This window comes from Dendrobates tinctorius, unplaced genomic scaffold (assembly GCF_039654945.1).
Source record: "Dendrobates tinctorius isolate UK_male_01 unplaced genomic scaffold, ASM3965494v1 ptg000008l, whole genome shotgun sequence".
Classification (NCBI taxonomy): Eukaryota; Metazoa; Chordata; class Amphibia; order Anura; family Dendrobatidae; genus Dendrobates; species Dendrobates tinctorius.
In genome coordinates this window covers 70821826-70844703 of record NW_027361676.1, presented here as the reverse complement: position 1 = coordinate 70844703, position 22878 = coordinate 70821826, and the positions used below count along the sequence as shown (strand labels likewise).

Below are 22878 nucleotides of genomic sequence, written 5' to 3'. Positions count from 1 at the left end.
GAAGGATGACAGTCTACCCCCTACGGGAACCGCTAGTCATTGATTTGGTTTCTTTTGATCTCTTGACGAGCGTGTAAACATATAGCCCGTACCTCGTCTCCTTCTGTCTTCCCATCTGGGTCGATCTCTAACAGGCGAAGAGTTGCGCCTTCTCCCCTGGCCAAATCTCCTTCTACCAAATGGGCGACGGTAGGACGCTGATGAAAGGTTTGGGAACTTTCTTGTCGTCCCCCGCCTTTTCAAGCAGCTCGTCTAAGACAGTCCCAAACAAATATTCGCCCTCACATGGAATCGCACAGAGCTTTGCTCTGGACTGGATGTCTCCCTGCCAGCACTTTAGCCACAGGGCTCTGCGAGCTGCGTTAGAGAGACCTGCTGCTCTGGCGGCCATTCTCAATGCATCCGCTGAGGCATCTGCCAGGAAGGCTGCTCCCTCTTGGATGGTCGGTAGGGCCCCAAGAATTGTCTGTCTTGATGTACCCTGTTTTAGTTGTGACTCCAACTGGTCCAACCAGACCATCATGGACCTGGCCGTGCACGTTGAAGCCACTGCTGGTCTTAAGGACCCGGCCGCCATCTCCCAGGTGTTTTTCAGGAAAGTATCAGCTTTCCTATCTAAGGGATCTTTAAGGGCTCCCATGTCCTCAAAGGGGAGCGAGGATTTTTTTGATGCCTTCGCAATGGCAGCGTCTAATTTGGGGGCTCTGTCCCAAGAACTTACTGCCGGATCGTCGAAGGGGTATCTCCTTTTGAGGGCGGGTGGTAGCGACCCTCTTTTGTCCGGTTTTTTCCACTCTCTGTGGATCAGATCCTGAATCTTTTGATTTAACGGAAAGACTCTCCGCTTCCTCTGTTCCAGCCCACCGAACATGACATCCTGCATGGATAAATGGGGCTTAGGCTCCTCTACCTCCATTGTCCCTCTGACTGCTTTGACCAGCTTGTCTACCCGGTCAAGAGGCAGACAAAATCGCCCCAAGTCCTCTTCTCCTGAGGAGGACGAGGGAGATGAAGCCTGGGAGTCTCTGCTTTTTCTCCACTCTACCGAGGAATCAGATTCCGCCGGGACCTCGCCCCTTAAACTTTGCGGCTGAGACAAGGACTTTAGGGTTTCCCTCATTTCTACCCTGACAATGTCTCTCAAACTCGCCGCTACTGCAGGCGACTCATCTGCCACCGTCTGCTGAATACAAGGGGGGCACAATCTTTTGAGGCACGCATCCGGTAATGGGCATGCACAGAGTGCGCATTCCCTATGCTTATTTTTTTTTTTTGAATCAGATCTTTTTTATTAAACATTCAGGAATCAATACAGAAAGAATATGACATCTTATATAGCTAGTAAAATTTACATTGAGAGCAAATATTATTTAAAGGGTAAAACTCTTCCTGTGTAAGAATAAATAAAAAGAAGAAATCTCAAAACACAGATATTTGCATAAAATTGAGCCTATAAACAACATGGCTCCACAAATAAACAAAAATCAAAATTATACATCAGTGCCTCATTTCAGCGGGAAAACCATCCCCGCCAGCCGCGCCACTCCGCATCATATTTCGCCCCCCCCCGCCCCCCACGGATATCAGGTCCAATCCACCCCAGCTCCCTCCCACCGCGCCACTCAAAATCTACTTCGCCACAAAGGGCACTAGACTTTATTTTCACCCCCCAAGCATCCCCTCATCGCAAGCACAACAGCAACTGGTCCAACATCGCATCCCGTACCAGTGCGCCCGAGGGGAGACCCGGTGACTCCATCCATGGCTGCCAAATTTTGTAAAACTTTCTTAATGCATTTCTTTTTAAATAAGCCCCCCTTTAGAATCTGATGACATTATTTAGTTTATTTTTAAGCTCTGACAATGTTGGTGGCATAGGATCCAACCAATGATATGCAAGTATCTTTCTTGCCTGATACAGGATGCGTGCTATTCCCAGGGCCACTGCAGAGTCCGGGTCAACCCCCTCCTCCCACAAATTCAACAAACATAGACGAGGTGACGGTCGTATTGTGATATGGTATACTTGGGCTATGAGTCCCAGGGTCTGCCTCCAGAAATCCCCAATGTGCCCGCACTCCCACATAACATGCATCAAGTGGGCATCATCCTGCCCACACCTAACACATTGTGTATTGGGCCTAAGTCCCATTTTAAATAATAAGCTGGGTGTTTTCTATACCCTGTGAATGAGATATATTTGCGAAAGCCGCTGGCACTCAGAAACCGCCATTTTAGGGACCTGTTCTAGAATATCGGACCACTGGTCCTCCGTCAGGGGGCCAACGTCCCGTTCCCACTTATTCTTAGCAGCAGTCAGTGGATATGTCTCCAGATGGGCAGGTAATAATCTTTTATATAATTCAGAGATAAGTCCCCTAGAAGACTCAGATGTAAGTAGCATATGTAGTGTTTGATTATGTGTCACTATCACCGGATTTGTCCTTCTCTGTTTTTCCAATGCATGTCTTAGCTGTAAGTACTGATAAAAGAAGACGTGCGGGAGGTGAAATTCTGTTCTCAATTGTTCAAAACTCTTAAGAGTATTATTTTGCAAAATTTGTGACACCAGATAAATCCCTTTATCTTCCCATCTTCCGAACCCCACCAGCATTTTGATCTCTTGCAAATCCGGATTTCGCCACAATGGCCACAATTCCGTAGGCCCATTTATCTTCAAAAGAGACTTACCCCTATCCCACACCTTGAAAATCATAGCCAACGTGGGGTATCGTGCCCCATTTATCTGCCGTCTTCCCACCTCCAACCGGCACCCTGGATATTTCCATACCGATCCTTCCCTCACAATATCACCACCATTGTCACACGCCCCGTCTCTACCCCAACCCTTAAGATGTTGCATCTGGGAGGCTATAAAGTATATGAATGGGTTTGGCACCGCCAATCCTCCCTCCTCCTTCCCTCGCTGCAGTATCTCCAAGCGAATCCTAGCCTGTTTTTTCTTCCAAATTAATTCCCGGAATAATGTATTTATTTTTGCAAAAAAGTCCCTACAGATCCACACCGGAGAATTATGTATCAAATATAATAATTGTGGCATCATTACCATTTTGATTAAGTTAGATCTACCAATATTCGACAACGGCAGGCGACACCAAGTATGTACTTTTGCTCTAAATCGCTGCAACAGGGGCTCCAGATTCAGAGCCCGAAAATCCTTCGGGGCAGGACTAACAATTATACCCAGATACTTAAACCTCCGAACTACAGGGACCGGTATCTGCAAATCTGAGAAATCCGCCGGGAGAGGGTCTATCGGCATTAAAGCTGATTTGGACCAATTAATCCGAAGACCAGACCTCAGCCCAAATTCTCGAATGACCTCCATTGCCGGCAAAATCGAGGAATGTACCTTATCTAAATATAGAAGTAAATCATCCGCGTACAATGATATCCTCAACTCCACAGTTCCACATCTGAATCCCATTATTTCTCTGGACTTCCGAATTGCAACTGCCAATGGCTCCACCGCAGTAGCAAATAGCAAGGGCGAGAGCGGGCACCCCTGTCTAGTACCTCTCCCAAGAGGAAAAGACTCAGAGACCCTGCCATTAGCCCCAACCTTCGCCACCGGCGAGCCATACAACAGCCTCACCCAATTTATAAATCTGTGTCCAAAGCCCATTTTCCGAAGTACCGCCCACAAAAAACCCCACTCCAAACTATCGAACGCCTTAGCGGCGTCTAAGGACAAAATTGCTCTTCCCCCCAACTCCCCAGAACTATGTTGAATCCCCAAGTATAGTTTCCTAAGGTTCATAGATGTGGCTCTGCCTGGGATAAATCCCGTCTGATCCTTCTGTATAACAGATGAGATAACTCGGGACATCCTATTGGCGAGTACCTTGGCCAATAATTTAACATCTGTTGATAATAGGGAAATCGGGCGATATGAATCCGGAACCTCTGGATCCTTTCCGGGCTTTAATATTAAAACTATCAAAGCTTCCCTCATAGATGGCGGGAGGACCCTCTGCCTTTCAGCCTCTTCAAATACCTTAAGTAGCTTAGGTAGCAGTAAGGGTGCATAGGTTTTGTAAAACTCGCCAGGCAGGCCATCCATTCCTGGAGCCTTTTCATTTTGCATCTGACCAAGCGCCTCCTCCAACTCCTCCAACAGGATGTCCCGATCCAATGAATCCCTATCGCTATCAGCCAATGCAGGGAGAGAGAGAGCGCATCCAGGTACCGCTCAATCTCAGTCTCCGTGAGACTGCAATCTGATGTGTATAGTCGCATATAATACCTCCTTATCTCACTCACTATGTCCGCACTGTCTGTCACAGGACCACCCGAGTCCGTTTTTAGCCTATTGATATATGAAGATCCGTCCTGTGCTCTAATGACCGTGGCCAATAAATGTCCTACTCCCTCCCCCTCTATAAAATATTTTTGTTTGAGGAAATAACGTTTATTTGCTGCCGCCGACATGAGGTTTTCCCTGAGCGACCCCTGTGCCTTCTCCAAAGCTTTTTTAGTTTCCTCTGTCGGGTTGAGTATCACCGCAGCCTCCGCAACAGACACCTCCTGGATCAGACTCTGGGTGTAGCGTCTATTTTGGCTTTTCCGTGTGCATATTTCTCTAATATATAAGCCCCTGACATAGGCTTTCATGGAATCCCAGACTATGTGTGATGATGCAGAGTACTCATTAAGTTGAAAATATTCTAGAATGGCATCATGCAAAGATCCCCCTATAAGCTGGATCCAGAAGGGATTAAGCTTCCAGATAGGTCTAGATAGGGTGAGGGGGTGTCCCCATGAAAGTGTGACATGTAGCGGCGAGTGATCAGATACACTTCTAGGCAGGTAGGCCACCCCTCGTACATATGGGGTCATGAGTGTATTCCAAATGGCCAGGTCTATCCGTGACATAGCGTGGTGGGAGCTAGAGTAGCAGGAAAACTGTCTGGCTGTGGGGTTTTGGACACGCCAAAGATCTACCATACCCAGCTCCACTAACGTTCTAGCAAATGAGGTTGAGGCTGCATCCTCTGATATGTTTCCCGAATGCAACTTATCCAAATAGGGATGCAAATATGTATTAAAATCTCCTATTAGAAGAGTCGGTGCAGGGGGAAAGGAACCCAAAATAGACAAGATTCTTTTTACTGGTTCGACTGAATAGGGCGGGGGGATGTATATGGCAACCAAAATAAATTGTATACCGTATAACGTGCAAAGCAAACATACAAATCTGCCCCCAGGGTCAACCACTGATTTAGTACATGAGAAGGGGATGGACCTGTGCACCAGCACACTGACACCCCGCGCATGGGTCGAGTACGTGGAATGATATTCATGTGAAACCCATCCCTTTCTTAGCCAATGAATATTATCTTTCACCATGTGGGTCTCAGACATACACAGGATAGCCGGGAGAAATTTCTGCATATTAGTAAATATAGCACATCTCTTATTTGCATCCCCGAGCCCCCTAACATTCCACGCTACAATATTAAGTGATATCGCCATAAGAGCAGACTAAAAAATGAGAAATCGGAACATACTCCACTCCCGAGGGAGAGAGGCAATCTCCACCATCCCTCAGTACAATGAATTGGGCGACACGGCTGACGCACATCACATCCCACAGAACAATTAGGGAATACAACAACAAACGAAAAAAACAAAGGAGGGAGAGGGAGCACTGCACACCAGTGCACAGCGCCCCTACCCCCAAACACAAGTGTAACTTGCACATTTCTCTCAAATAGAGAGAATCAGGGCTAGAAAACTCGCCCAGAGTCCATGCAGGGAGAAGGGTCCACAGCTTGTCACTGTAACGAGTGTCCACAGCAATCCGGTCAGCTCCCGCCCTGAATCCGAAATGGAATGAACAGTAGTAATTATACCAGCATAGCGTCCTAGACAAAAAGGAGTAACAACACCTGGTGGCGAAAAAAGGGAGAACTTCAAGTATTCTTCCTCCTCATGGACCTCTCATTAATATCCAGCCAGGACAGCGCCATTCCCGCCGTATCAAAAAAAGTGCGTTTCTCCATTCACATCAATCCGCAGTCTAGCAGGGTACATCATGGAATATGTCACCTGTAAGTCACGTAGGCGTTTTTTAATCTCAATAAATTGCGCCCTTTTACGCTGCACCTCCAGGGAAAAATCAGGGAAAATGGAGACTTTCCTCCCATTAATAGCAAGTTCCTTAATGTCTCTGGATCTGCGCAGGATAGCATCTCTATCTTTAAAGTGTAGGAGCTTAAGCAAGATGGGACGCGGGGGTGCTCCCGGCGGGGGGGCACGCGTAGGGACCCTGTGTGCTCTCTCAATAGTAAAGAATGGGGACAAAACATCTTTACCAAAGGTGTCCATTAGCCATTTTTCAAAAAAGCCAAGTGAGTCAGTCCCCTCCGTCCTCTCCGGAACCCCCACCAGTCGCAGATTACTTCTACGGGAGCGGTTCTCTAAATCATCCACCTTGTTCAGCAGTATTGTAATATTTTGCGTGGCTTTTCCCAGCTCCCGTGTTATTGGTGGCAATTTATCCTCCGTCGCACCAACACGCTCCTCCAGTTCCCCCACCCTGGCAGTCACCCCTCGCAGCTCTTGTTTAATACAGGCCATGTCTTTGTTGACAATCTCCATTTGATTACTTAGAGTGGCCAGTGTGGTATTGCAGGAGTTAATTGCTGCGAGGATTTCTCCCAGTGTGGGCTCACCCTATGCTTATTTTTACTTGTAGCTTTCTTTCCCTAGAAAAGAAAAACACAGAAGGGGGGTCCCGTCACTGAGTGAACTTTCACGAAGATCACTTACCAGTGCCACAATCAAGTACCGGAGAACGAGGGGAATTTCTTTCGGTCGATGCTCCTGTCTGCCTGGAGGAGCTCTTACGAGTGGACTGGTCACTTCGTCCCGCATTACTGTCACGGGACCCTTTCTTTTTCTGTTTGACCTGCCGAAGGTCATCCAGGGGCGGCAGTGATGTTTGCCGCTGCTGCCCTTGCTTCTGCCGCTGCTGCTCTCGATCGCTTTCCATCACCACTGCTGCTGCTGCACACTGCTGCATGTAGTAATGTGGCCAAGGCAAGGAACCCTGCTCGGGTCCCGCCTAAATACCCCCTCCTCCGGTCAGCAGTATCCATGCCGCGCCCCTCCCCCCCCCTTAACGGAGCTCCCTACCCCAGCTGGCGCCCGAACTCGCGCCATCGGTGTTTCCGATGGGCGCCGCCATCTTGGAATCGCCGCGCATGCGCAGTGGCGCGCTGACCCGGAAGCGCCTCCTCCGCCCGCCCCCTGACGTCACCGCTACCCCGGAAACGCCGGAAGCCCCGCGGGACGCCCGGGAGCTCCGGAGCAGCGCCCGGTCGCAGCCCCCTGCACAGCGCTGCCAACCCATGTGCGCCGCCGGAGCCGGAAATCCCCGGGGGGGGGGTATACTTACCGGCGGCGGCTAAATTCCTGGAGACTGACATCCTCCGGACGCCGCTCCCTGCTGTCCACGCCACCGCCGTGACACCCATCCTGGGCCACCGTGGCGTCTTCCAGGAAATCCGAACCAGGCCGAGGTAGGAGACCCCCTCGCTACCGGTGTCGGCTGGCCGGCCTGGGATCCAAATCTTCTGTAGGATCCCGTCCCCTCAGGAACAGGAAACCAACTGATGCGTGGGAGAGGTGCCGCCCTTTTGTATCTGTAGGTTTCCTGTTCCTATAGGGCGGATCCCCTCTCTCGTGGTGCTGTCATGGGAGTCCGAATAAACATCACTGCTCTAGAGGAGATCTGCATGGAGGAATGGGCCAACATACCAACAACAGTGTGTGGCAACCTTGTGAAGACTTACAGAAAACGTTTGACCTCTGTCATTGCCAACAAAGGATATATCACAAAGTATTGAGATGAAATTTTGTTTCTGACCAAATACTTATTTTCCACTATAATATGCAAATAAAATGAAAAAAAAACAAAAACAGACAATGTGATTTTCTGGATTTTTTTTTCTCAGTTTGTCTCCCATAGTTGAGGTCTACCTATGATGTAAATTACAGACGCCTCTCATCTTTTTAAGTGGTGGAACTTGCAGTATTGCTGACTGACTAAATACTTTTTTGCCCCACTGTACTTGAGTATAAGTCGAGTTTTTCAGCCCCCTTTTGGGGCTGAAAAAGACACCCCTCGACTTATATTCGGGTCACGGTGCCAACTTACCTGGTCCCCGTCATCTCCGCGGTCCCATTCGTCTCCGCGGTCCCCGGTGTTCGTCTGCGGTCCCGTTCAAAATCTCTGCGCGCCGCTCTCTCCCGTCCTCCGGCAGTGACGTGCAGGGGGCGCGATGACGTGGAAAGCACGCGCCCTCTGCCTGAGTCACTGAAGAGCAGCTGTCATCAACGTAGGTGAGTATATAGTGTTTTGTTTTTTTTTTTTTTTTAAATTCCAGAAGGGGCAGCGGCAGCAACATGATAGGATTACCAGTAATCCTATCACTTTGGGGGCAGCATTACGTTATTTGGGCCACCATTCACTGTGCAGCATTTATGGGGGCATATGTTGTGCAGCGTTATTTGGGCCAGCATTCACTGTGCAGCATTTATGGGGGCATATGTTGTGCAGCATTATTTGGGCCAGCATTCACTGTGCAGCATTTTGGGGGCATACTGTATGTTGTGCAGCATTATTTGGGCCAGCATTCACTGTGCAGCATTTTGGGGGCATACTGTATGTTGTGCAGCATTATTTGGGCCAGCATTCACTGTGCAGCATTTTGGGGGCATACTGTATGTTGTGCGGCATTAAATTTACCAGTATCTTCGGCAATTCCCATCCTAGACTTATACTCGAGTCAATAAGTTTTCCCAGGTTTTTGAGGCAACTTTAGGGGGGGGGGGTCGACTTATACTCAAGTATGTACGGTATACACACTTTCACATTTTTTATAATGTCACTATGTCCCCATTATTGTGCATTTAATTTATTTATTTTCTTACTATATATCTATATTTTTTTTATTAATAATATGCACTAATATATAATAGGTTCAGTAGATAACATATTTTCCATTGTCCCATATATGAGAGATTGCATCCTCTGCTCCACATGTTATTGCTCCCCTCATATTATACTGCGTCTAGATTTTTGTTTAGTCATCAATGGCACTGAGCTGTGCGCATGCGCTATCCAACGCGCCGGTGGTTCGCATGGCGACGGCGTCTGTGACTGACACGCAGCTCTTACCCGGCAGTGTTCAGTCACATGACGCTTGCCGTATTGTGGCTTCTGGGTTGCGGCGATGGCGCATGCGCCGTTAGGTCTCCTGCCCGTGATTAACTCTAGTATAAATAAACCTCACGTACTGAATATTGAACAACCCCCCTGACTAAGGAGATTTATTTCCAAAACGCGCGTCAGGGCGAGTCCAAAGGCACTCCACACAGCATAACAGGCTTACAGGTATAATCCCGTTTATTGTACTTTGTTTGAGCATGTTTGCTAATATAAACTTGGTTATATATACACAACAACACTTATATTTTATTTTTTCACCTTCTTGATTTGTGATTATTTGCCTGGTTTATTAATTAAGCCTCATGTTATGGACATTTAATATTTTTGATGTTCCATACATATATTGCTAAAGTGGTTTTGTACCTTTTTTCTTTTTAAACTATGCACTTGTATGTTGTGCCAATATTTTAATAAAGGCAATTTTTTATATAAAGACTTTTGTGTTACCAAAAAATGTTTATCATTTTTTATTATATTACATACCCTGCTGGATTTCATTTCCATCCATCTCTGAGATTATTGATCTATATATACACACCGGATGGTCTGCCATCCCTTTAATTCAGAAGGGATTTAATCAAACACATGAAAATATTTTTTTATATATAGTCACATATGTGTTATTAATATTGCATATAGTGGGTTTGATTCCTTTCTCCTCTGTTTATATTATGGAATGTGAGGGGTATAAAAACCCCTCGAAAAAAAGATCTAAGTTTTCTCACAGATCAGACATTATCTCCCTCACATTGTGGCCTTGGTGGAGATGCACTTGACCAGGGATACAGCGCGATGCGTACAGAAGCCCTGGGTACAATGGTCTGTCCATGCATTCCACACCAGCTATTCGAGAGGGGTCTCACTGTTGGTACATAGAGACGTCAGATGGGAAGCCAGGGAGACTCGGAGGGACCCTGAGGGTCGCTTTGTTTTTGTCCATGCATTGATAAATACCAGGAAATATGTAGTCTTGTGTATTTATAATCCCCCCCCCCCGGCTCTTATATCCATTCTGCAGAAGGCATTGAGTTTTGCCCTTATTTACCCAGACGCTGATGTTATTTGTATGGGAGACTTTAACATGGTCATGAACAATTGCCTTGATAAATTGAGGTTGGATGATGGAGTGACTGGGGGGGTCCTCTTCACCGACTAAAACCCCGCTGTCATTATTTATGGGGGGTGGCAGGTGAATGGATTTGTGGAGGGTGCGTCACCCTGAGTTAAGGGAATATACTTTCCACTCATCCACTAAACGCTCTCTATCACGCATAAACTATATATTTGGTTCTAGCGGTGGCAATGTGTGTGGCTGATATAGAGCATGGAAGTAGGGGGATCTCAGACCATAGTCCGGTCATCCTTAAACTCAAATATGGACAAGTAAATAATGGGATAGCTTGGAAGTTGAATCCTTTCTAGTTAAAACTGATGGGACCTCCTGACAGAACGATTGATCAGTTGCATTGCTTCATCGCGCCCCACTCGGAACCTCAAGATATTAATTTATTTTGGGATGCCCTTAAGGCATACCTGAGGGGCTGTTTGTCCTCCACGATCTCTTATATTAAGCGGGTAACCTCAAGAGAGGATGATGAGGTGGAGCAATGCCTGAAAGACTCAGAGACTACATATATATCTAACCAAACTAGTGGGAACAGGATTGAGTGGCTGGCTGCCCAGAGGTTACACATTCAGCATGTGGACACTAAATCTAAGCGTAAACTATTCTTTACCCGTCAATCTTATTTCGAATTGGGGAACCAGACGGGCAAATTCTTGGCCTATCTGGTGCGCCATCATAGTACCTCTAATACGATATTACAGATTCGTAGGGCGGATGGTCTATTGGCGTCTTCGACCAAGGAGATTCTTGGCTGTTTTCATGACTACTACAGGTCACTATATGATTCTAAAAGTGACTTTGACACTTTGGAGTGTTTAGACTATTTGTCAGATGTGTCATTCCCCACATTAGATCCTGAACAGCGAGCACTTATGGACGCAGTGTTCACCACAGAGGAGATAGAAAATGCTATGACAGACATGGCTTCTGGAAAGGCCCCTGGACCAGATGGGTTCCCTATTGAATTATATAACAAATACCGGGATATTTTGACTCCACTTTTGGTGAAGATATTTCGGGGAATTTGGGAAGGGAATTCTATACCCGAGTCCTTTTATGAGGCTAACATCATAGTGCTTAGGAAGGAGGGGAAGGACCCTTTGGAATGTGGATCCTATCGCCCTATTTCATTAGTAAATGTGGACTATAAAATTTTCACCAAGATCCTAGCTACTAGACTGAATTCAAATTATATTGAACCTTATACATCCTGATCAAACGGGCTTTATGCCTGGTAAAAGTACTTCCATTAACATCAGACAAGTCCAGTCAATAGTCCAATATAGTTCCCTAATGCCAGACAACAAATGGGCATTGGCATCGTTAGATGCTGCCAAGGCTTTTGACTCTCTTGAATGGCCTTTCCTCTCCGCATGCTTGTAAAGGTATGGCTTTGGCAATAATTTATAACATGGATCAAAATATTATATATGAAACCCAAGGCCCGAATTATAGTAAATAACTCTATATCTGAGTCTCTCTCATTACATAGGGGAACCTGTCAAGGCTGCCCTCTTTCCCCAGCCCTCTTCGCCCTTGCGATTGAGGCACTAGCAATACATATAAGGTCCTCCCCTAACATCAAAAGGTATAGCTATAGCAGGTCGGGTGGATACCATAGGCCTATATGCCGACGACATGGTGATATTCTTGAATGAAGAGGAAGAAACTCTGCCACAGGTGATATCCCTTATAGATAGATTCAGTAAATATTCAGGTTTACATATAAATTGGGAGTAGTCTGCCCTGTTGCCCCTTTCCCATGCTCCGATGCCCCAGCTGGAGGCTCTCTCTTCGCTGTCTATTGTATCTAGTTTTAAATATTTGGGCATCCACATATCTCACAATAGCACGCTTGATTTACAACTTAATGTCCACCCACTGCTGGAACTAGTTAAAGTTAAATTTGCATCCTGGAGTAGGCTCCCATTGTCTGTGGCTGGACGCATTAACCTGATTAAAATGATATTACTCTCCAAGTTTAGCTACTCCCTTCAGCACAGTGCGGTAGCAGTGCCCAGGTCCTTTTTTGTACATCTTAATTCCCTGGTCACGTCCTTTATATGGGGGAAAACTAGGCCCAAACTTAAGTTGTCCACTTTACAAAGACCAAAGAAGGGAGGTGGGGCGGCGTTGCTAGATTTTTTCCTATACTACTTAGCTGGGCAGGCTAAAGCTTTAAGTACATGGATGCCGGGTAATTGCCTCCCCAATTCTGAAAATCACCTGCTTCATGCTGCACAAGTGGATTGCCCATTAGGTTTCCTTGAGTTAGAGAAAACTTATGTCCCACATCTGCTGCCCCTGCTCCGGCTGGCACGATTAATATGGAGGCAAATCAAGAACGTAATTGGGTTTAAAGATTTTATAGCTGAAATGCCCCTGTGGAATAATAACTATTTTCCGGAATTACTAAATCACCCATCCACCGTTTTTTGGATTCAGTATAACGTCTCTTCAATTACAGGTCACACATGATATTTCGAGATCTCAATTTTTTCGCTATTTACAGCTGAAATCGGCTCTTCAATCACATATGAGGGGTAGGGGTGTGGGCCGTTCTATTTCATCTTTGCCTCTGATAGGAATCCTTAATTCGCAGGGTCCCAAAGGTCTCATATCCTCTTTATATACATACATGCTGTCAGTAGGGGCAGAATCTGCCATAAGCTCTATTAAGAGAGGGTGGGAACGACTCATCCCTAATACGCAAAGAGAGGAGTGGGAGGAGATTCTGGAATCTCCGACCGGAGTATCACCATCTATTAATAACAGAATTATACAATTATATATAATAAAATCAATCATACTTGACACCGATGCGACTTTTTAGGATGGGTCGACTTCAATCATCAGAATGTTTGCGATGTCACTTGCCAGATGCGGATTTTATTCATATGGTGTGGCAATGTCCCATTATCCTACATTACTGGAAAGAGGTGATTTCACTACTGACATCCCTGGTACATACCCCCTCTGTCCCTTTAGAGCCATTGGTCTGCTTGTTTGGGGTATGGGAGGAGGAGATTTGGGATCGCTATACTGGGGTCTTCCTGCGCGAAACACTGTTTATGGCACGGAAGGTGCTGGCACTGCCGTGGATGGGAGGCTCATGTCCTTCCCTTAGAATTTGGATTGATTTGGTAAATTCGATTGTTCCATATGAGCGCACGTTATACCAAAATAGGGGATGCCCGGGTAAATTTGAAAATATTTGGGAGAGGTGGAATTCCTCTCATCTTACTTTGCAAGGTTGAGACATCACATGCGACATAATATGATATGGGAAACCAGGCTGCGGAACTAGTAGATATTAGTTGATGTAGTGGTAGTTGTAGTTTAGGAATTTTTTAGTTAGTTAGACTTTATTATCCGAGTGATAGGACAAGGCTTGTGAAATTGGATTGATATACATGCTGAAAAGTGTATAGCCAATTATCCTTTGCGTATGCTTGGAAAGATACGTACATATTACCTTGTTTCTCAATAAGAGAGTGCAATTTCTTTGCTTTATATTTCACAATGGACAGCAACATGTATGCTCTGTATAATGCTTGTTATTATAAGGCAATATTGCATGTTGTACATTCTTTGTGTCCTGAGGTTCAATAAACGAATTAAAAAAAAAAAAAAAAAAAAAAAAAAGTTCGCTTAAGACTGTAAAGGTACTGTCACACTTAGCGATGCACCAGCGATCCCGACCAGCGATATGACGCGGTCAGGATCGCTGGTACATCACTAAGTGGTCGCTAGTGAGCTGCCACACAGGCAGATCTCACCAGCGACATAGCAGGGGTCGGGGGTCGTTACTTACCTGTCGGACGCGGCGGATCCTGACGTCCTCCCACCCGCGTCCATGCGTCGCTCGTCGTCACAGCAGGAAGCCCAGCAGGAAGCTGACGACGAGAAACGGTCCAGGATGTTCTCACGCGGTCAGCGATAACCAGCGGGGGAGCGGTCGGAGGTAAGTATCAGACATAGCGATATCTCTGTAACGTCACAAAAACCAGTGACGTTATAGCGATATTGCTAGCGATATCGCTTAGTGTGACAGGCCCTTAAGTCCTCAAGCTGGAGCTAATAGAGGGCACAGGGACAGATGGAAGGACTTCTCTCCGGACAATAAAGACCATGGGAGAAACGGCCAGCAGAGAGATTGAACAGAAGGTGGCCTGATGGAAGAGGTAGAAGCAGTGATGCATCAGTTAGCTCAGGGCTGAGTGACCTAAGCGGGAGACCCTGTAGCAGACGAAATGACAAAGTCAGACCAGACAGGACGTATGGGTGCAAGGGAATTATGCCTACATACTGACTGATGGGGGCGGGGAAGGCCTAATAGATTTCTGACACTAAAACATGAGACGACAAAGTCTGATAGCACATTGTTGACAGACAGGGATGTGGTGACAGTGACAGACTAGGTCTCAGGAGCTGATGCTCGAAACCAATTGGGAAGGCCATCTCGGTGGGTAGGGCAAGGTGATATGGGTGCCCCGTCTCGAGGACCTCGGTTTAGGACAAGTGTTCAACTCCACAGGTTTGTACAGAGGGGGAGGATTTGTGGTGTGACTGGTGGTCGAGTTGTTAATGGGAGTTGTATGTCACAAGGATGGATGCTCCCCACGATGCAACCCGGAGTATTTTAAAGTCTTTAGTGCACATGAGCACTAATGCCGTTTAGTGCACCTGGGTATGGGTAGCTATGAGAGATGGGAGGGTCTGGCTACCCATATTATCTCACCTCAGGGTGAGGGTGCTCACTGTACCTTTGTTTTCCTTCAGGACCTGCAGGTGTTTGAGGACCTGCATTGAGGTCATGACCATGTGACCAGCCCATGTGATCCATACCTCACCTGTGGCTGTGGTTACAAGCTATGTAATCGAGGTGTGGTTGGGGCGCTTGGGGATACCTCATCTGAGCAGACCACTACCCATGTAAGTGCTCATCACTCTAGTTTTGATCCTGTATATGGCCCTGGTTGGACACTATTGGTACCGGGTATTAGAGAGCAGTGGCTGTTTCTAGAACTAATGCACATGCACTCACGACATGTGCTTCTGATCAGGAGAGAGAAATAGGGTCCCCGTTACCTCCCGGTGTCCCTGGGTCTCCTGGCATCCCCCCCCCAAGGGTTAGAGTTAGGCTAAAGTGAGTTGGGCTAAAGTTAGGGTTTGGATTAGGGTTGGGATTAGGATTAGGCGTGTGTTGAGGTTAGGTTTGTGGTTAGGGTTATGGCTGTGGTCAGGGTTATGGTTAGTTTTATGGTTGGGATTTGGGTTAGGGGTGTGTCGGGGTTAGGGTTGGAGTAAGAATTGGGGGGCTTCCACTGTTCAGGTACCTCAGGGGGTCTCCAAACGCGACATGGCACCACCATTGATTCCAGCCAATTTTGCGTTCACAAAGTCAAACGGTGCTCCCTCCCTTCTGAGCTCTGCCATGCGCCCAAACAGTGGTTTACCCCCACATATGGGGAATAAGAGTACACAAGACAAATTGTACAACAACTTTGGGGGTACAATTTCTCCTGTTACCCCTGGGAAAATAAAAAAAATTGGGGGCTAAAAAATTTGTGGGAAAAAAAAAATGATTTTTCACTTTAACGGCTCTGCATTATAAACTTCTGTGAAGCACTTGGGGGTTCAAAGTGCTCACCACATATCTAGATAACCTCCCAATCTAGATTGGGTCTAGTTACCAAAATGGGGTCATTTGTGGGGGGTTTCTACTGTTTGGGCACATCAAGGGCTCTGCAAACGCAACATGACACCCACAGACCATTCCATCAAAGTCTGCATTCCAAAACGTCACTACTTCCCTTTTGAGCCCCGACATGTGCCCAAACAGAGGTTTACCCCTACATATGGGGTACCAGCGTACTCAGGACAAAATGGACAACTTTTGGGGTCCAATTTTTCCTGTTACTTCTTGTGAAAATGAAAAATTGCAGGGTAAAAAAAAATTATTTTTGTGGAAAAAAAATGATTTTTTATTTTCACGGCTCTGCGTTATAAACTTTAGTGAAACACTTGGAGGGTCGAAGGTCTCACAACACATCTAGATAAGTTCCTTAGGGGGTCTAGCTTCCAAAATGGTGTTACTTGTGGGGAGTTTCCACTGTTTAGAAACATCATGGGCTCTGCAAACACGACATGGCGTCCAATCTCAATTCCAGCCAATTCTGCATTGAAAAAGTCAAACAGCGCTCCTTCCCTTCCCAGCACTGCCATGCGCCCAAACAGTGGTTTACCCCCACATATGTGGTATCGACGTATTCAGGAGAAATTGAACAACAAAGATATGGTTCATTTTCTCTTCTTATGCTTGTGAAACTAAAAAAAATTGTTTCTGAAGTAAAATGTTTGTACAAAAAAGTTAAAATGTTAATTTTTTCCTTCCATATTGTTTCACTTCCTGTCAATTCTTTCTGCGGATTCTGCTGCGGTTTGCCATCTCCTCCATTGAGGAGATGAAAAACCGCAGGGCAAAACCCACAGAGCAATCCGCAGGTAAAACCGCAGGTATTTTGACCTGCGGATTTTACAAAATCCGCACCTAATCCGCAGCGTGTGCACACAGCCTTAAATTAGAGAGTCACATCACAAAAAATGTGTTAATAAATATCATTTCCCACATGTCTGCTTTACATCAGCACAATATTGGAAACAATTTTTTTTTTTTTTTCCCTCAGGAAGTTATAAGGGTTAAAAACTGACCAGCGATTTCTCATTTTTACAATAAAATTTGCTAAACCATTTTTTTGGGGGACCACCTCACACTTGAAGTGACTTTGAGGGGCCTATATGACAGAAAATGCCCGAAAGTGACACCACTCTAAAAACTGCACCTCTCAAGGTACTCAAAACCACATTCAAGAAGTTTATTAACCCTTCAGGTGAGTCACAGGAATATTAAAAAAAAAAACCAAAAAAAAAAAAAAACACATTTCACTTTTTTTTCACAAAAAAATTACTTCAGATCCAATTTGTTTTATTTTACTAAGGGTAACAGGAGAAATTGGACCCCAAAAATTGTTGTGCAATTTGTCCCAAGTACACTGATACCCCATACGTGGGGGGTAAACCACTGTTTGGGCGCATGGCAGAGCTCGGAAGGGAAGGAGCGCCATTTGACTTTTCAATGCTAAATTGACTGGAATGGAGATCAGACGCCAGGTCACGTTTGGAGAGCCCCTGATGTGCCTAAACAGTGGAAAACCCCGAATTCTACCTCCAACCCTAAACCTAACACAGCCCTAACCCTATTCCCAACCCTAACGGGAAATAAATACATTTTTTTTAATTATTTTTCCCTAACTTAGGGGGTGATAAAGGGAGGGGGGGTTTGATTTACTATTTATAGAGGGTTTTTATAGCGGGTCTTTATGTTTGGCAGCTGTCACACACTAAAAAGATGCTTTTTATTGCAAAAAATAGTTTTTGCATCACCACATTTTGAGAGCTATAACTTATTTTTTTGGCGATGGCGCTGTATGGTAGCTTGTTTTTTGCGGGACATGATGACGTTTTCAGCGGTACCATTTTTATTTACATCCGTCTTTTTGATCGCGTTTTATTGCACTTTTTGTTCGTCGGTAGGATGATAAAGCATTGTTTTTTGCCTCGTTTTTTTTTTTTCTTTACAGTGTCCACTGAAGAGGTTAACTAGTGGGACAGTTTTATAAAGCTGGTCGATACGGACACGCCGATACCAGAATGTGTACTTTTTTTATTTACATAAATAAATGGATTTATTTGAAAAATATATTTTTCAAAGCTTTGATTAAGACCGCAGTTCGCGGTCGAAACACGTCGCTTGTCCTCACGCGCTAGGTGATGTCTGAGAAGCTGTCCATGTTTTTATTACGTATGGAATAAAGCATTACAATTTTATACTTCATGGAGCTGAAACATTTTTGATTTTTCATGTGATCCCTCATTATCCCCATCAGCACCCTGATATCATGATTGTGTGGTCTTGATGTTTGTCATGACAATTCACGAGCAAACAGTGGCCTAAGTGTGTGTGCACACGCTGCGGATTCTGCTGCGGATCCGCAGCAGATTTGGCCCTGCGGATCCGCAGGAGTTTTTGCTGCGGTGTACAGTACCATTATTCCCTATGGGAAATGGAAACCGCAGTGCAGATGCTGCAGAATTTTCCACGCGGATTATCTGCGGTTTCTAAACCGCAGAAAGAATTGACATGTCAATTCTTTCTGCAGATTCCGCAGCGGTTTCCTATCTCCTCCATTGTGGAGATGGTGAAACCGCAGGGCCAAACCGCAGGTCTTTTGACCTGCGGATTTATCTGCGGATTTTGAAAATCCGCGCGGATCTATCCGCAGACCAATCCGCAGCGTGTGCACGTACCCTTAGAGTCTGACGGTTCTAGCGGCCTGTTCAAAAGTCAGCGACATTTAGGAGGTAAAAATCAACTTTTTCATTCCTATCATGCCACTATGTATTAATTCTTGAAAAGCACCTAAAGGTTAATAAACTACCTGACAGCAGTTTTCAGTATGTCAGGAGGTGTTGTTTTTAAAATGGTATCACTTTTGGGGGGTTTCTCAATATATAGGACCCCTAAAGTCACTTCAAACCTGGATAGGTCCCTAAAAATTTTTTTGTAAATTTCCATGGAAAAATGAAAAGAAATTGCTGCTACATTTTTAAACATTCTAAAATGCTAACAAAATAAAATATTTTACAAATGGTGCTGATGTAAAGGCGACATGTGGGAAATGTTATTTATTAATGTTTTGCTATGGTATGACTATCTGAATTAAAGAGATAATAATGCAAAGTTTGAAAGTTGCTAATTTTTTTTTTTTTTTTTTTTTTTTTTTACATTTGTCAAATTTCTGATATTTTTTATAAATAAAACACATTATCACCCTAAATTTACCATTATCATAAAGTATAATGTGTCACGAAAAAAAAAAAACAATCTCAAAATCATTGGAATTTTTCTAAGTGTTCCAGAGTTATTGCCACATAAAATGACACTGATCAGATTTCTAAAATTTGGCTCTGTCACTAAGGGGTTAAAAGTTTGAAAATCGCAAAATTTTAAACATTTTCGCCATATTTACATTTTTCCCATAAATAAACGCAAGTCATATCGAATAAATTCTACCACTAACATAAAGTACAATATGTCACGAAAAAATCTCAGAATCAGCGGGATCCGTTGAAGCGTTCCAGAGTTATTACCTCATAAAGGGACAGTGGGTCAGAATTGTAAAAATTGGCCTGGTCATTAAGCTGCAAATTGGCTCTGTCACTAAGGGGTTAACTCAGGAATTCAGAAATCAATATTTTGTGGAATAACAATGTTTTTTTTTTTTTTTTAACCACGGCTTTCATGCGTCTTGGCATGCTTTCCACCAGTCTTTCACACTGCTCCTGGCTCAAAAATTAACGCAGCTTTTCTTTGTTTGATGGCTTGTGACTATCCATCATCCTCTCGATTACATTCCAGAGGTTTTCAAATCGGGTTCAGGTCAGGAGAATGGGCTGCCCATGATAGGGTTTTGATGTGGTGGTCTCCTAATTTTTGCCAGAGCTGCAAAAATTTAAGAGACCACTTTCAAATATTCAGTTTGTCTGATTTTTCTCTTTATAGTTATATTTTTGAGTAAAATGTAAATTGTTCATTTAGTCTATAAACCTTGCTTTATACTCTTGTATTGAGTGAGGCTACATCCCGACTAGTGCCGTGGCTGCCCAGTGGGGGGCCTAGCTCCATACTCATAGCTCATACATACCCTCCGGTCCTGGATCAAGAACAGGCAAATCCCCGCAGTCAACAATGTGTGCACTGAGGGGGATTCACACAGAGTGACTTGCAGACTTATCGATTTGGACCGGACAACCCCTTTAACTCAAAACCATATTAGTACACCAATAAATAACTTACCTCCTTACAGCTTTTGGCAAACTGAAAAGCTGCAGCTTGGCGAGGAAAAAGCCTCCAGACTGAAGAAGGCTGCCATGGTCTAGAGAGTTTGGGCTTGTAGGCTGAACTTATCGGATGCCGCTTATACTGAGATGCCAACTCATCAACTTTCTTTAATTTTTCTAGCCATTTTCTCTTCATTGTCCCTGGAAAGACTTATCATTTGTACAGTAAAAAGGCAGAATGACCTGCAATATAAAGGGTATGAAAATTATATTAAAATGGTAGCAAGAGTTCTTGTTCATCAGGATTTTCCCCCTATGTGTCTCTATAAAGCTTTGTGCACTACCGTGCTGCAATAGTTTTCCCAAGGCAGGAAAAAAAAAGGTGATTAGAAGAGGGGCAAACTGCATGAGATGCAAGAGTGAATGACTACAAACAGGTCACCCAGCTATGAGTCCCTTTATTAAGACCTTAACGACCGCCGATATGCTTTATAACGGCGCTGAGAAATAAGGTTATAGCGCTTCCCGCGTCAGAAAATCTCCGTGGTCTCAGCTACAGGGTGTAGCTGAGATCCCGGAGAACATGATTTGGGTCGGTTTTTACCGACCTCAGTGTTGCGATCACCGTTATTCATTAATAACGGCACCAGCAAAAAAAAAAAAAAAAAAAAAAGTCAGATTTCCAATTTATTTCTCTCTCCTCTGTTATGGTCTATCACATCAGAGGAGATAGAAATGGGGTCCCCCCCGGTACCTGCGATGTCACCCAGCCCACCACCTCTTCTTCCGGGGAAAAAAAAAAAAATGGCGAGCGCATGCGCAGTGCGCCCACCGAGATCTGCCAGCACCAATAGGAGATTTCTCCTATTGGTTCATTTTGATCACTGTGATAGGGTCTATCACAGTGATAAAAAAAAAGTTAACGAAACCCCCTTTGTCACTCCTTAGTTAGGTAAAATAATAAAAACGTATTTTTGTTCCATTTTTCCATTAGGGTTAGGGCTGGGACTAAGGCTAGGGTTGGGCTACGGTTAGGGTTGGGGCTAAGGTTAGAACTAGGGTTAGGGTTGTGTTGGGGTTAGGAGTGTGTTGGGATTAGGGTCAGGGTTGGAGTAAGTATTGGGGGGGTTTCCATTCTAAGTACATCAGAGGGTCTTCCAAACGTGACATGGCACCTGCCATTGATTCCAGCCAATTTTGCGTTCAAAAGTCAAATGGTGCCCCCCCTCCCTTTTGAGCCCTGCCATGTGCCCAAACAGTGGCTTTCCCCCTACATACGGGGTATCGGCGTACTCAGGAGAAATTGCACAACAAATTGTGGACCATTTTCTCCTGATACCCTTGTGAAAATAAAGTTCCAAAGTAAATTTTTTGTGAAAAAAGTAAAATGTTCTTTTCCATCCACATTGCTATAGTTCTCGTAAAGCACCTGAAGGGTTAATAAACTTCTTGTATGTGGTTTTAAGCACCGTGAGGGGAGCAGTTTTTAGAATGGTGTCATTTTTGTGTATTTTCTGTCATGTTGACAACCCAAACTCACTTCAAATGTGAGGTGGTCCCTAAAAAAATGGTTTTGTAAATTTTGTTGGAAAACTGAGAAATCGCTGGTCAACTTTTAACACTTATAATGTCCTAACAAAAAAAAAAAATTATGTTTCCAAAATTGTGCTGATGTAAACTAGAAATGTTAGAAATGTTAACTAAAATTCAAAATTTTTGCCAAATTTGTTTTTTTTCATAAATAAACGCAAATCATATCAAAAATTTTTTAACACTAACATGAAGTACAATATGTCACAAAAAACACAGTCTCAGTATCAGTGGGATCAGTTGAAGAGTTCCAGAGCTTTAACCTCAAAGTGACAGTGGTCAGAATTGTAAAAACTGGCTTGGTCATTAAGTACCAAATTGGCTCTGTCACTAAGGGGTTAAACCCCTTTGTTTTTTCCTCGCCTTCCTCCAAGAGCCATAACATTTTTTTTTTTTTACATAGCTGTATGAGTGCTTTGTATTTCTGCCACAACTTGTTCTTTGGTAAGTCACCAACCATTTTTATCACTTAATGTATTGGGAAGTGGGAAGAGAAAAAAAAAAAAAAAAAAAAAAAGTGTGGTAAAATAGGGAAAAGGAGTAAGGCCGGGGTCACACTAACCAACGCAAAATACGGTCAGTATTTTACATGCGTAATACGGATGAATGGCCCCTAAACAGTGCTCCGTATGTCATCCGTAATCAAGGTGTGGTCGCGTATTTTGCGCATGTAAGCATCCGTATGTAATCCGTATGGTGAGATTTTCTCGCAGGCTTGCAAAATGGACATATAATGGAGCCCTATGACTGGGTTTATAACAGAAACGAAATAATAGATATAGACACATAGAATACATACATATATATACACCGTATTTTTCGGACCATAAGACGCACTTTTTTTCCCCAAAAATTTTGGGGGAAAGTGGGGGGTGCATCTTATGGTCGCAATGCACGGTCTAACCTGGTGGCCTCGGGGGACGAGATCTCGTTGCCGAGATTTGAATCTCGTCCCCCGAGATCTCGGCACGAGATCTGAAGCTGCGCATGCGCCGTCCCC

The 22878-nt window shown here is 44.6% G+C and overlaps 1 protein-coding gene across 7 annotated transcripts in view; it reads right to left on the bottom strand.

Moving 5' to 3' along the window:
• PRIMPOL (primase and DNA directed polymerase) overlaps positions 1-22878 on the bottom strand; it is a 192628-nt gene that overhangs the window by 134502 nt on the left and 35248 nt on the right. For 4 of the 7 annotated variants that reach the window (XM_073578332.1, XM_073578318.1, XM_073578326.1 and 1 more), the window contains exon 2: positions 20305-20531. The exons of 1 other annotated variant lie outside the window; for it this stretch is intronic. In XM_073578332.1, the coding sequence (XP_073434433.1) occupies positions 20305-20484 (180 nt within the window). In that variant the 5' untranslated portion in view covers positions 20485-20531. Of the gene's footprint in view, positions 1-20304; positions 20532-22878 lie in introns of those variants that run through there. 2 more of the 7 variants (XM_073578360.1, XM_073578368.1) reach the window with 2 other exon arrangements.